The 15143-nt window shown below is 49.4% G+C and overlaps 1 protein-coding gene across 7 annotated transcripts in view; it reads right to left on the minus strand.

Annotated features, from left to right (window-relative positions):
• The window catches only part of ANK1 (ankyrin 1), a 240830-nt gene that overhangs the window by 44624 nt on the left and 181063 nt on the right, over nt 1-15143 (minus strand). For all 7 annotated transcript variants that reach the window (XM_055116509.2, XM_003823295.6, XM_034965993.3 and 4 more), the window contains exons 15-23: nt 14937-15035; nt 14119-14217; nt 8738-8935; nt 6125-6223; nt 4354-4452; nt 4021-4119; nt 2040-2132; nt 1538-1610; nt 419-442 (exon numbers count right to left, since the gene is read on the minus strand). In XM_055116509.2, coding sequence (XP_054972484.1) covers nt 419-442; nt 1538-1610; nt 2040-2132; nt 4021-4119; nt 4354-4452; nt 6125-6223; nt 8738-8935; nt 14119-14217; nt 14937-15035 — 883 coding nt within the window. The remainder of the gene's footprint in view (nt 1-418; nt 443-1537; nt 1611-2039; nt 2133-4020; nt 4120-4353; nt 4453-6124; nt 6224-8737; nt 8936-14118; nt 14218-14936; nt 15036-15143) is intronic.

A 15143-nucleotide genomic window follows, 5' to 3' on the forward strand; every position in this document is an offset into this window, starting at 1 on the left:
TTCAAACTACGGGTCAATCGGCTGCCTACACCTCTGACTGCCTCTTTGTTTCTCTCTCCTAGCTTCAACTGGAGCTGGAGCCCCGGCCCTCGACCTTGAGGGGTCATTCATTGCCACCCAGGAGTGAGCACCATGGCTTGTGACCTGGAGCTGATGGAATGGAAGAACAACAGCTCATGCGATTATGATCATAAACACGGTGGCATGGGCACAGACACAAAGATGGACAGGCAGGAGGTGCCCGCCAGGCATGGGTCTCATGGGTGTGAATTCCCTGGTTTAGCTGAGCTCCTGGCTCTAGCTTATTAGCTGTCAGAGGAAGATGGAAAGCAGGAATGGATTAGTGAGCATCAGGGTTGCTTAGGGTGAAATGCACTCTAGTGAGAAAAGACCACAGTAAACAGAAAGCGTTTCATACCCATTATAGTTATATGAGCAGTTCCTGGAAAGCAAAGGAGAGCAGAATTGAAAGAAGGACCACATTGAAGGCAGTTAAAGCGAGAGGCATATATTATCCAAAGGAGCACCAGAAGCTCTGCTTCTCTAGTTGACAAAGTTATACAACCATGAAATTATCCAGATGGAAGGGACCACTGAGCTGGTCCAGCCCACCCCACTATTCAACATCCTCAGAGTTGAGGATCCTACTACTCAACATCCCCATCTAATTAGTGATGAAATAAGGTTTGCTGGGGGTAGGAAAAATACTAGAAGCATTCTGTAGTTCATACAAGCTGAGACTATAGTAATTTCTTTCTTTTTCTTTTAGAGACAGGGTCTTGCTCTGTCACCCTGGCTGGAGTGCAGTGGGGTGATTACAGCTCACTGCAGCCTCAAGCTCCTGGACTCAAGCAATCCTCCCACCTCAGCCTCTGGAGTAGCTGGGACTACAGATGTGCACCACCACACCCTGCTAATTTTTAGTTCTAATTTTTTGGAGAGACGGGGGTCTCCCTATATTGCCCAGGCTGGTCTTGAACTCCTAGCCTCAAGCAATCCTCCAACCTCGGCTGCCCAAAGTTCTAGGATTACAGGCATGAACCCAGGCACCCAGCCAGACTATAGTAATTTCATAATCACAGAAATAACCCAAAACCTACTGACCCACTATGTGGTCAGAAGTGCAGCTTAAAAAGCATGCTCACAGATTTTGAATAATCCACTTAGTATTCGTTCAAAGCACAAAGAAAGAACCAGGCAGAATTTTATTACAGTTCCTCATGGTGCTGAGACTTGATCTCAGTAGAACCACGCTCCGATTTCATACACATCCATAATCTATGCAAACATACATGTGTTTTTGAAACTTCATGGGATTTTAAATTTAGTCAATGTTCCCTCACCTAAGTATTAATAGAGCAGTATTTGTGATAGTAGACAACAGTTATAAAAAGCAGGTCTCCCCAGTTTCAGTGTCCACCTACAGTGCTTGGGCGTGTTGTAAGGGGACAAAGCCGGCAGGTGGCAGGAAGCCCCCTTGGAGGGTGCCCGGAGCCCCTCTGTCCCCACCAGCCTGAGCTCTTTACCCCAACGTTACCTTCATCTTCCGAGACATCCAGGATCTCATCAACTGTCTCAGGGAAACTCATTCGATGCTTATCACTGACTAACTAAAACGAGAAAAAGCAGATAATTCAACCCAAACTAGAGCCGCACACATTTTTTACCAGCCCAGCGGTTCCCTGGTCATGCCTGTGGGGTTTCGCACAAATGAAGAAAAACAGACGGAGGAGGCGCTCAGCCTGGAAGCTGCCGGGCAGGAACCACGGGGATGGGACCCGGGAAAACTGGCTTCCCATCTCCCCAAACCCCATCCACTCCACTGCTGCCCGGAAAGCTGGTCCCGCCCCTAGTCCTCGGGCCGCTAGGTGGCAGCACAGCTCCGCTGGAAGGAGGACAAGCTCCCACCCGTCGGGCGCGGCGCCTCCGACCCGCGTCCCGGAGCCCCAGAACGCACCCCACTTCCAGAGTAACCCCAGGCACGCCTGTGCGCCAGGCTGGGTGTGTCTGGGGTGGGTGCGGGGGAGAGGCAGACATACCACGAAACTGGTTTCATCCGTGACGACCTTGAGCACGTCGGTGACAGAAATGTAGCCCAAGCGCTTGGCTATGGCCAGAGGTGTGGTTCCATCCTGGGGAAAGAGCAGCCCGGGTGCAGTCAGACAGGGGATGGAGTCTAGGAGGCGGGGCTGGCCCCCTAGACACAGATCGAGTTCACCTTCTAGTTGTTCAGGAGGACCTGAGTGGACAGACGTCACCGTGGGGCCCAGAAAGAGATCCCTGCACGTGTGTGTGCCTAGATGTGTGTTAGCAGCAGCACCCACAGAGACGGGTGTGGGAGGAGGGAGGGCAGCGGTGCTTTCGATCTGCAGCGTCAAGTGTGGGGCCTTGCAACCCAGCAGAGGAAATCTCCCAAGGAGAAGTCAGGCTCTGCTAAGTGGGAACCCACTGGGAAGGACAGGAAGTTGCCAGATGCAATTTTAGGAAGATGAGGACAGAGGAAGGCTGCTTGCTGCTCCCAAAGTCTGTTCTTGGGTGTCAGTGATGGGGTATTAAAATAGTTGAATTAATCCATATACTTCAATGAACTCTAATCAGAATACTCAGAAATCACAAATCACCAGAAATACAGCAAGGGCATATTTTCTACTTTGATTCAAAGAGGAAGAGCTACGTGATCATAAATGGATACTGAGGCTTGATTTTTCTTTTGACTTCTCTACTTCTAGGATGTGCCTTGGGCTCCGTTCAGATTCAAGCCCAGCTGCAGTTGCAATTTCTGCAACCCCATCTACAATCGAGTCCACTTTTGTGTGTGTGTGTGAGACAGAGTTCACTCTGTCACCCAAGCTGGAGTGCAGTGGCGTGATCTAGGCTCACCGTAACCTCTGCCTCCTGGAGTCAAGTGGTTCTTGTGCCTCAGCCTCCCGAGTAGCTGGGACTACAGGTGCCTGTCACCTCACTCGGCTAATTTTTTTTTTTGTATTTTTAGTAGAGACAGGGTTTCGCCCTGGAGTGTTGGCCAGGCTGGTCTCGCACTCCTGACCTCAAGTGATCCACCTGCCTTGGCTTCCCAAGGTGCTGGGATTACAGGCATGAGCCACTGCACCCAGCCAAGGGTCCACATTATTTCAGAGATAGAAGCAGACACGGAGATAATTTCACAGAACTTCCACATGGTCAGATGAGGAAGCTCACACCGAACGATGATTGCTGATGTCACTAAAGATAACCTTGAGCCCTGAAAGATCAGGAACCACCCAGGACATTTAATTATGTTCAGTTGTACCATACTGAAAACAGTTTCACATATTTTAGAATGGGTTTCAACAAGTATTTATATATGTGGTATGTATGTGTGTGTGTGCATATATATATATGTATATGTGTGTGTGTGTGTGTATATATACATATATATATATATATATATATATATATATATTTTAAGACACAAGGTCTTGCTCTGTCTTCCAGGCTGGATGTCAAGTGGGCAACTGGAAAATGGACACTGAACTGCAGTGGCGCAATCACAGCTCACTGCAGCCTTGACCTCCCGGACTCAGGCTATCCTCCCACTTCAGCCTCCCAATTAGCTGGGACTACAGCTAATACGTATCACCACACCCACATAATTTAAAAAAAATTTTTTTTGTAGATTCAGGCACTCACTATGTTGCCCACGCTGGTCTTGAACTCCTGCCCTCAAGCAATCCTCCCACCTTAGCCTCCCAAAGTGCTGTGATTACAGGTGTAAGCCACTGCACTCACACTCAAGAATGTTTTAATAAACATAAAAGAGGAGGGTAAATGGTGCTTAAAAGGAAAACGATCAATTCACCAGAAAGAGGAACTGATCACAGCACCCCATCCCCAGGGTACCCAAGGTAGCTGTGGCTTTAGGGTGCTGCGGCCCCGTCCAGGCCCTAGACACGTGCATTAACCTCTACGGTTAGAGGAGTTCACACAGGGCTGCTGCCATGGGGAGCAGTTTTCTAAACTCAGGAGAGAGAGTGTACTCACCGAGCTGACCTCGTTTGGGGAAGCACCGTTTTTCAGAAGCAGAGTCACGATGTCTGTGTGTCCCTGCTGGGCCGCCTGGTGCAGGGGGCTGTATCCTAGCTGCAAAGTGAGCAGACATTTAGGCAGGGTTAGCCAGCCACTAGACAGAGACCTGCCTACACATGATAGTGCCTGCCCATCTTCGAAGTGGGACATTAATGAAATGCATTTTCCCCCTTTCTTCCTTCAGGGTCCATGGTCAAAACCCTAGTGCTCCCAGAGCAGCTCTGGCTTTACCCTGATGTGGCATGGAGAAGGGTCAGTGCAGGAGTCGGGGCTGGGGCACCCCTGTACCTTGGTCTTGGCATTGACATCTGCCTGGTGCTGCAGCAGAAACTTCACCAGCTTGATGTTTCCATAGTGACTGGCCACATGGAGGGGAGTGTAGCCCATCTGAAAAGCAGATGAGAAGGAGTGACCGGAGCTGTCCTGAGCTGGGCATCACATGAAATCCTTCCCAAAGCAGCTGATTCAAAGAGAGAATGGACCCTTGAAGCCCCTTGAAGGCTGACACTGACAAGCTGAATGGCTGCTGCTGGGCAGAGACCACCAGGCTGAGATGCTTGTGGGAGACCCAAGGGGAGACGTCAAGCGGGCAACTGGAAAATGGACACTGAACCGCGAGAAGAGGGCTATGCTGGGGTCGTCAGTGCATGGGAGATCTGAGAGCTTTGGAGGTGAGTGAGGTCCCCCAGAATAAAGTGGAGGGTGAAAAGTGGGGCCGAAGGAGTGAGGCAGAGGCAGAAAAGAGGAGGGAAACCCTGAGAGACCAGCATCACAGAATCCCAGGGGAGCTATTTCAAGAAGGAAGAAACAGCCTTCAGGCCTGGGAAGGGTGCTGAGATGAGGGCAGATGGGGATGTGGGGTCATGGTCACTCCAATGACAACAGGTTTTTTCCATTAGAAAGCTGAAATCCCATTGAAAAACCCCCAAAAGGCTGTCCAAGTGACTGTGGTGTGATGGAATTTATGAGAACTGGTCATTGCTTATTGAAATGCAAGGGCTTGGGACATTCGCTCATGTGAGTCTGGGCTGTTCAAGGAGTCTGTCCTGCTGAATTTTGTGGTAATGCCTTCCTGAATTTCGGGCCGGCAGGCCAAGGCCCTCTGAGCTCCTTGGTCCCAAGTGTCCCGGGAAGCTGGTGCCAGATTCCAGAGACCACCCAAGCACAGGTCCTCCCCATAATGGGATGGCTTTTGGATCCTCAAGGCCATTCTAACCCACAGGACAGGGTCTCTCTGTGCAGGACCCCAAAAGACTAAACGGGGCCCGCAAGTGAAGCCTCAAAGATCCAGAACATTCGTGGATTTTAAGCAGATTGCTGTGGAAGCTGCAGGCAGTTGGAGACAAAACACAATTTCCAGACTTTTCTCAGGGTGACTTCAGCATAACATTGTTGCCGGCATTTCTGTGCTACTCTGGAGGGGGCGGGAGCTCCTGGTACTGTCACTGTCCCTTCCTTTTAATATGGTTCCCTTGTGGGGAGAAGAAACAAAATGTGGCTTCTTCCATGAAGCCCACCTCCTCGCACCAACTGAAAACACCCTCTCTGCACTCTGTGCTCCCAGCTCCTCTCTTAAGAGTAAATATCAAATTACGCTCTTCCTTCCTGTCCCTAGCAATCACCTCCACACCAAACTGCAGACACCTCGACGGCAGATTCCATTCACATAGCTCCTTGCACACACCAGAAGTTCAAAGAAAGTTGAACTGGATTTAACCAAGTGCTGGAAGAAAAGGGGCTAAGCTTTTGTGTGGATCTGGGGAAACTTGACATTTTGACATGCTAACTACTCATGTTAGACAGGTCTTAGAGTCATGATTAAACATTTGTCCCACTTTCTCACTGCAGAGGCTCAAAGGTCTAGCAAACTTTTAAAAAATCCCCAATGGAAAAGTCAGGTAATTAGGAGTAGTGTTTTCAAACTCCACTGCCAGCCCTAGGAAGTGGCAGAGAAGAATGTCCCACTGCGTCTTTGGGGTTTCAAAGCTCTGTGGAAGATTCAATTCTGAAGTGTGAGCAAGGAGTCCACACAGACTGAAGTTCCGGCTGCCTGCCTTACCCGGGTGGTGGCGTCCACCATGACGCCGTGTTTGATCAGCACATCTGCCACTGGAACGTGGCCTTCTTGTGCTACCAGATGGAGGGGAGTGAGTCCGCTCTGCAAAGAAAAAGACGTTCATCACCTTCTAGCAAGTAAAGAATTCCAGGCCACAAGTAAAGAGCTCTGAGGTCTGGGAGCTGAAGCTAACTTTGCAGTCACCAACTAGTTATTTGGCTCCAGGCAAAGCTCTTCCTGTTCTGGGCCCCAATGTCCTTATCTAAAAAGTAAGGTGGTTACACTAGACCAGGGGTTGGCAACTTTTGCTGTTAAGGGCCAGATAATCAATATTTTTGGCCATGTCTCTATATGACTAACATTTAAATGAATGGGCATGGCTGTGTTCCAATAAAACTTTATTTACACAAACAAGTGGTGGACCAGATTTGGCCCATGGGCCCATAGTTTGCTGACTTCTGATCTAGATGAACTTTATGGCACTTTCCCATCGTTGGTGCTTTATGGACTTCCCAGTAAAGAATGCCCCATTTCCCTGGTGAATTTCGGAGCCCTGTAGCCTTGGTTTCCTAATCTAGACAATAGGGGTTATCATGGATCCATCTCAGGGGCAAGGTGAGGAGCGCTGGAGAAAGCACAGGTGAAGCACATTGAGAGGCACACAGTGCTGTTTAAATGGCTGGGCGCGGCAGCTCATGCCTGTCATCCCAGCACTTTGGAAGGCCGAGGCAGGTGGATCACCCGAGGTCAGGAGTTCGAGACCAGCCTGGCCAACATGGTGAGACCTCCATCTTTACTAAAAATACAAAAATAAGCAGGGCGTGGTGGCTCATGCCTGTAATCCCAGCTACTTGGGTGGCTGAGGCAGGAGAATCACTTGAACCTGGGAGGCAGAGGTTGCAGTGAGCCAAGATTGCACTACTGCACTTCAGCCTAGGTGACAGAGCAAGACTCCATCTTAAATAAATAAATAAATAATGTACCATACTGTTATCACTGCACAGCCAGTGCTGGCACGGTCAAGAGGGCAGAGCATCCTGCCAGGATTGAACGGACCATATTCTTGCAGGTGGCATCACAGCTTCGTCAGGAAGGCAGTAAGGTATCAGAGATGTTGTTTGATATGTGGGCACCCACATGAAAATGTCAGAAAAGTCTTCTCTCCCCTGGACTTTGCCTCAATACACTTTGCTAACGTGGGACCAACAAAACGGATTTCTCTGCAGGCACAGACCGTGTCCCCTCTACAGGACTCCACTTGCCCTCCTCTGCCTTCTGCACACCCCGCAGGCTGCCCAGAGGCTTGTGGGCAGTCATGACGCCCCACCACACACTGCTGCAGCCAAAGCAGGTGGGCCCCTCCTGCAGGCAGGCGGGGGTGGCTCCAATGAGAACAGCCCTCGGTTGAGGAGTGACTGTGTCAGCCTCTCAGGCGGGCACTCTGCCTCATTCTTGAGCTAACACCAATAATCTGCCTCGTGAGGGCGGCGTGCGGATGACAGAGTGGGTTTCCAGTCACCTTACGGTCTCCTTGCAAAGCTCACATTAAGTGGGGCAGTGAAGGAACCCAGAATGCCATGAGATATAATGAATATAATGGTCCTACCAGAATGGTTCGCTCATTGGGGGTCAATTGTTCAAATTTGTAAAAAATGTGCCAGATTTTGTACAAAATCTATAGATTTTTAAGAAATCTTAAGTTGCCCTGAAAATGCTTGCCTTTCTGAATGTGTGCTATGTGAATTTATCATCAAAGAAGTGGTTCTTCACATTGCATGTTTCCACGTATATGAAATGTCCAGAACAGGCAAATTCCTAGAGACTGAAAGATTTGCAGTTGTGAGGGACCGGGGGCTCTGGGGGAAATGAGAAGTGACTGCTAACGGGTACGGGGTTTCCTTTCGGAGTGATGAAAGTGTTCTAGAGTTAGATCATAGGCTGCTGAATTCTGTAAAAATACTAAAAAACATTGAATTGTAGAGTTTGAAAGAGTGACTTCTAGGTGAATTATATTTCGATAAAACTGTTATTTAAAAAAGAAGTGATTTTTAGTCTTTTTTTTGGGTCACACATTCCTTTGAGAAGCTGAGAAACATTATGAATGCTTCACCCAGAAAACTGCTCACGCGCCCTTCCTCCCCAGATGTGTGCGCAATTTTAGAAGGCTTTATCCTCACACACCTATTGTTGCTGGAGTGAGAACTCCTAGTGTATAGGTCAGTGTTTTTAAAAATATCTTTCCCCCACGGAACATAGAATATTTAGTCCCAAATGACAGAATGCACTCCTGAAGGTAGGCACCGGCCTATATTTGGGAAAGTTTATTATGGATTTTAATACTGATCTTTCTGCAGATCCTTAGGTCAATCTGTTTAGAAAGATCGGCAAAGGCTTTGGCATCAGAAAGGCTCAGAATCCTCCCACCTTGGGAATAAACAACCTTTCTGACTCTGTTTATTCATTTATAAAATGAAGGTGAAATGTACGCAGGGCTGTTCCAAGGATTACACACACACACCCCTAACTCAGAACCTGGGCACACATAGATGCTCAATATGAAGACACCACACGTTGTTATCCAGCACTCCAGGGCAGATCCGAAGACACCATGCCTACCTTGTTCCCCAGGTTGCCATTGGCTTGTTTCGAGAGCAGCAGAGCTACCATCTCTGCGTGGCCCTCCTGGGCGGCCAGGTGAAGGGGCGTCACACCTTGCACCGACTCGGCGTTTGCTGAGCCCCCATACTGCAGCAGACTACGGGCCACCTCCACCTGGTTCTGCTTGGCAGCGATGTGCAAAGGGGTGTAGCCATTCTGAAACAGAAGAAGCCGCCCAGAGCCTGGTTACAGGAATGCTGAGCTGACAATATCAACACACAAGCAGGGGCTGAGTCTGGTTCTTGGCCGGCTGGACACCCAGTGAGCAGGGCTGGCATCACCCAGGAGCAATTTAGGTAAACCAACAAACAAACAAACAAAATCCATTTGATTTGGAGACAGCTCCTCAGGCTTGCATAGCCTCTATATGTCCATCTTTTTTCACCATCTGTTTTCTGTTATGCTTTGACAAACTGCTGGACAGGAAGAGAATAACAGGAAGGCTGGGTAAGGAAATGAAAGATTCTCATTTCTTGCTTCCTGCAATAAGAGCCAAAAACCCCAAATATTTCATAAAGAAAAAGAAACATCAGCCCCTTTTCTTTCCCAGTGCAACTGGGCCAAGTGCTGCCCTCTGGGCCTTGCCGGCATTAGGCAGGGTGGTTTAAGGGACATGCACCTGGCAGGGGACTTGAGGATGTGGGACAGTCCTCACTCCATTGTTAACTACCTGTGTGACCCAGGGCAAGATGTTCCATGACCTAGACTTCCTTCTGTATCTTTTAAGTCATGAAAAGTGGATAATAGCATCTATCTTGTTCATTTCTCGAAGTTGTTTGGTGGATCAAACATGATACTATACGTGAAGGTATGTTCCAAAATTAAGATATAAAAAGTTGGCAGGGCACAGTGTTCATGCCTGTATTCCCAACACTTTGGGAGGCTGAGGTGTGAGGATCACTTGAGACCAGGAGTTTGAGACCAGCCTGGGCAACATAGCTAGACCCTATCTCTACAAAAAAAGTGAAAAATTAACTGGGCATGGTGGTGCATGCTGTAGCTACTCAGGAAGCTGAGGTGGGAAGATGGCTTGAGCTAAGGAGTTGGAGGCTGCAGTGAGCTCTGATCGTACCACTGCACTATGGCCTGGAGCAGAGTAAGACCCTGTCTCTACACATAAAAATTTTAAAAAGTAATGCACCTGTGTGTCATGGTTTTGCAGTGCACTGGTTTGCAAGACATTATAATTGCACAATGAGATGAAGAAGCTTGCCTCAAAAGTAAATCAATGATGTCACTGTGCACTGTTTATTCAGCCAATTTTTGTTTTTATTATTATTATTGATAGCAAGACTGTCTCAGTGAAGGAAGCAGCGCATGGGTTTACATTCTGGAGCACACTCCTTATCTCCCTGCAGGCAAGAGACAGTTCCCAGGTGGGCACCTTTGCTCATCACTGCCGAAAACCACTTTCACCTGCATTTTTTTGCGCTTCATTAAAACCACATAAGGTCACTAGGGCAGGCATTTTTATTATCCTATTGTGTGGAGAAAGAGGCCAATTCTCTGTAAGGTTAAGCACCTTATCTAATGTCACATAGTAAGCAGAACAACAGATAACCCAACCTTGAACTTCTGATTGCACAGCCCAGGTAATTCCAGCTAGAACAGTGGTTCTCAAACTCTGATGTGTACACAAATCCCTTGGGACCTTGTTAAAATGCAGTGTCTGATTCAGAGGCGCTAGGGAGGGCCCGAGATTGTGCATTTCTAGCAAGCCCCCAGGTGATGCTGACAATGCTAGTCCAGGGATCACACTTTCAGTAGCAAGGCCCTAGGGCACTCAGGGTTAAGGGCAATGCCAGGCTGGAGGACGTCCTGGACATGCGCCCACCCAGGCCCATAGCAGATGGCTGCCCAACGTGGGATCTGTCTCAGGGCACGAGATTTCCCCACCTCGGCCAGCATTCCTCTGGCTGAGGACTGAGTTCTCCCTGCCAGCCACTCTCTTACTGTGGAAACCAACATTTCTGATTCTGCCAGGATCACTGGTCAGGAAGAGGAAAGGGAAAGAAAGGGGCTGGCCAAGGCAGTCAAAGCCCTGGGTACAGGGAAAGCTCAGCAAGGTGGGCCCATAGGCGGCTTTTGTGGTGAAACGAAAAGTTGTGACTTACCCAAGGAATTGAATTAAATTGAAAAATCATTTTCTTTGAAGAATGACATGAGATAATCCTTTCTAGTATTCTTCCTTTTTAATTTGATTATGTTATGAGAAAACATTAAATTGTTCTTTGTAGGTTGTGTTCATGTAACAAGATCGGCATTTGGATTATAATAAGTTTAATTAAACAACATGATTTTTGCACTGTATTAAAAGAGAGCAAAGGAATGGGGTGCAATGCCGCAGGTCCAGCCTGAGATGCAGGGTCGGCTCAAAACAGAGCTAAGCCTCCCCACGATTAGACACGGAGCACCAGTCAGCGCTGGCCCAGAGAAGATTTTCACTATGTAAATGAAAAATAAAACCCTAAGCCCCAAACAGATCCCATCTAGGCCAAAGAGATCCCAGAAAAACCTTAAAAATTGAATTCCCAGCCACGAAGGAAGGGAGGTTGGACACGCCTTGCTATACCCACTCCCTTTCGGAGTTTAGGCGCAACTGACCGGCATTCATGTTAAAAGAGATCATAAGACTAACCAAAGGGACTCTTTGTGACAAGACACCAAATTATCAACAGGACCCAAGGCCAGAGTAGGCAAGGGCTGAGTCACATGCCCCCTGGAGGTCACTCGGCCCAGGACCCTGGTGAACAGACCCTTCTCTCAACTTAATGCTTTTCTGCTGATTCCAAACTTTTAGATAAAGCTTTACTCCTTTAACCAATTGCAAATTAAAGAATCTCGGAATCTACCTATAACCTCTGGGACTTTCTAGGTATTTTTGTCAATATATACCTTCCATGTATTGATTTACATCTTTGCCTGTAACTCCTGCCTCTCTAAATATAAAAAACCAAACTGTAAGCTGCCTCAGACACACTTTCTCAGGACCTCTTGATACTGTGTTGCCCAGGGCCATGGTTATCACATTGGCTCAGAATAAACCTCCAAAATACTTTATGGAGTTTGGTTTTTCCATTAATAACTACATGAAAGCAATGATTATTAGGCCATCTTTTTTTTTTTTAGACAGAGTCTCGCTCTCTTGCCCAGGCTGGAGTGCAGTGGTGAGACCTTGGCTCACCGCAATCTCTGCCTCCCGGGTTCAAGCGATTCTCCTGCCTCAGCCTCCCAAGTAGCTGGGATTACAGGTGCACGCTGCCATGCCCAGCTAATTTTTGTATTTTTAGTAGAGACGGGGTTTCACCATGTTGGCCAGGATGGTCTTGAACTCCTGACCTCAAGCAATCTGCCTGTCTCGGCCTCCCAAAGTGCTGGGATTACAGGCTTGAGCCACCGTACCCGGCCCTATTAGGCCATCTTTTAATGTACAAGGGACCATCACTTGAGCAATCTGCAGTGTGTTCATGGATGTATCCTCAGGAATCCCAGGCCACCTGGGAAGCAGCGATGTCCACACTGGCAAGGCCAGCCCCCTGTCCTGCCCAAGGGTAGGCCTGCCCTGGACATGGCTTAGGCTACCAGGTAAACCTCTGGTTAAAATTGAGATACAAGTGCCACTGTGACTCTCAGAACACGGACTGCCCCTCTGAGCTTCCCCTAAACCAGAACTAAAATGAACAAATGAACTTCTGCAGGTGACAAGGACAAGGACAACCAGGCTGGAAAGTCACGGAGAGGGGAGGGAGGAATGTGTGCCCGCAAAAGGCTCTTCTTTCCCAAGGAAATGAGCTCATCCTAAGGAATGCACACGGAGGGAGCTCTGCCCAAATGTTCAAACAACATTAGCATCAAAATTAGAAAGGGGAGGGTTTGGTTTGGGTGCAGAGAGATTTGCATGTGAAATTCTACAAAATTGCCAGACTACTTTGGAAACTATTTTTTGCCATGGAAACAAAGCCCATCTGTACAGGGTTTGTGCTTGGATTTAGTTATCTTTAAATATAATGAACCTGGCTCCCGTTCCTTTTATATAAGTAGGGGAGTGAGGAGGAGGGGAGTCCAGGTTTTTATTTTTAGAGGCAGGAGTAAGTCGACATCGCAGCAGGGCCGTGTGCTCCCTCTGCACAGCGACGTGGGACTCACTGCAGCAGGGACAGGAGGAGACAGCTGTCGGGAGCCGGCGTCTGTAGAAGAGCAATGCTGCAAGATGGGGACACGTGTCTGTCCAGGGAGGGAGAATGCGCCGAAGCCCCGCACTGGCACTGACGCTCCATGCCTGGGCTGCGGAGGCCCTAAGCCAGCAGGTGTTGGCTGGAGTCACATGGGGTCCCACCCCGAGGCTCCTTCTCTGCGGCACTTGGATGCCTGCCACATGACGGATCTCCCATAAATTATCCTGTTTCCCATGCGCCTGGCTGCCCCATAGAGTGCAGGTACTGCGTGTGGCTTTTGTCTTCCTGGCCCCGCTCCCTCTCCTCTCCCCTTCTCCCCGCTGGCCACCAGTCCCGAGGTGCCTATCCCTACACAGCCTCGCCTTCCCACAGCAGGCAGACTGTTCCCCAAAATGGTCCTTCCAGCTTTATCCTTGTACTACCCAACCCCGTGGGGTCTTCCAGAAGCAACCCATCTGCTCCCTCCTCTGATTCCCTCAAGGGTCACGGAACCTGCTGCTCTGAGCAGCTCGCCTCCGAAGCTGGTGTGAGGCTGGGCCAATGTGTCTCACATTCAGGTGAGCCTCCCTACAAAAATGCCACTATCTAAAAGTCTGATCTCAGAGACAAATGAATTTGGAGGTGATCATTCTCATTTTAAAGAGGTCCCTTGTTTCCAGGTTCCAGCAAGCTCGCCAGCAGCCCTGAGGATTTCTCAAAGTACGGTCGCTGTGGCCCCAGCCTCAGAACCATGCAGAGAGTAGGTTAAAAATGAGGCTTCCAGGCTGCACTGCACAGTCCCACGGAGTCAGAATCTAGCAATGCTAGAAACGGGCTCACCACTCCCCAGGGATTTTTATCCACACTGACCTCTGACAGTCAGTTTACAAAACCCAGCTGACGTGCAACTGCTTGGGGACACATTTGTTGTATAAAACAAGTTCCGCCTCTGCGAGGTAACCCCTGGCTGGGAATTGTTACCCACTTCCCATCCCACTCCTGGGCCCTGAATAGCGTGATTACAGGGCAGGTAACATGTGGGAAAGTGAGGCGTGATTTCTGAGGTAAAAATAGCAACAGAACGCAAAACCCTTGGGCTGCTGTGGAAACCCCCCTCCCTGAGGGACTGGAAGGTAGCAGGTGACCTGCTCTCCAGGGGCAGCTGGGGAGAGGGGCCGGCCTTACCCAGGCAGGGCTGTGCGGGGAGCCGCCCCGGGGAAGCAGCAGCTTGACGATGTCCAGGTTGTTGTGATGGACGGCCACGTGCAGGGGGGTCAGGCCATTCTGCAGGGGACAAAGACAAGAGGCCAGCTGTCACTCCCACGGACTTTCTCCCAGGACTCCCTTTAGGCATGGGAGCACCTATTTTATACAGTAAAATCCTGTTTAAAATCTTTCCCAGGCCAGTCTTAACTTGGAGTCATGACAGAATGTCATCGGCAGGACCCAGAGCCCTGTGGGAACAGGGGGGAACGTGGGCAGTGAGATCAATACACTTGCCCGGAGAAGGCCATCGGGTCTTTCCAAAAGGATAAGGCCTTTGACAGAAAGGCCAGTCTTTCCAAAGGCCATTCTCTCTCGATGGCTACCCATGGAAATATAAACAGGCCGGGTGCGGTGGCTCGCACCTGTAATCCCAGAGCTATGGGAGGCTGAAGAGGGAAGATCACCTGAGCCCAGAGTTCGAGACCAGCCTGGGCAACATAGTGAGACCCTGTCTCTATAATTGTTTTTTTAAGTTAGCCGGGCACGGTGGCAACTGCTTGTAGTCTCAGCTACTCAGGAGACTGACACTCGAGGATGGCTTGAGCCCAGGAGTCAAAATTGTAGTGAGTTGTGATGGCACCACTGCACTCCAGCCTGGGCAACAGAGCGAGACCCTGTCTCAAAGAAAAAAAAGATGGACAACACAGGCAAAAGATGGAATCTGCAAGTGCTGATGTCCATCCTCTGTCCTTGCCTCTAACCTGAGAGCTGCAGGGGAGGGCGGGGTTCAAACTCACTTTTCCGGCAGCATTCGGGTGTGCGTCCCGCTCCAGCAGCAGCTCTGCCACCCGCACCTTCCCGTACTTGGCCGCCACGTGCAGAGGGGTAAATCCTTTCTGAGGAGAAACAGGCTGTCAGGACCTTGGGGCCCCAGGGCTGTCCTCCCTGGAGAAAGGGCCCACGGCAAAGGAGGCTGCACCTCCGCTGGCATGGAAAGGCCAATG

This window comes from Pan paniscus, chromosome 7, assembly GCF_029289425.2.
Source record: "Pan paniscus chromosome 7, NHGRI_mPanPan1-v2.0_pri, whole genome shotgun sequence".
Lineage (NCBI taxonomy): Eukaryota > Metazoa > Chordata > Mammalia > Primates > Hominidae > Pan > Pan paniscus.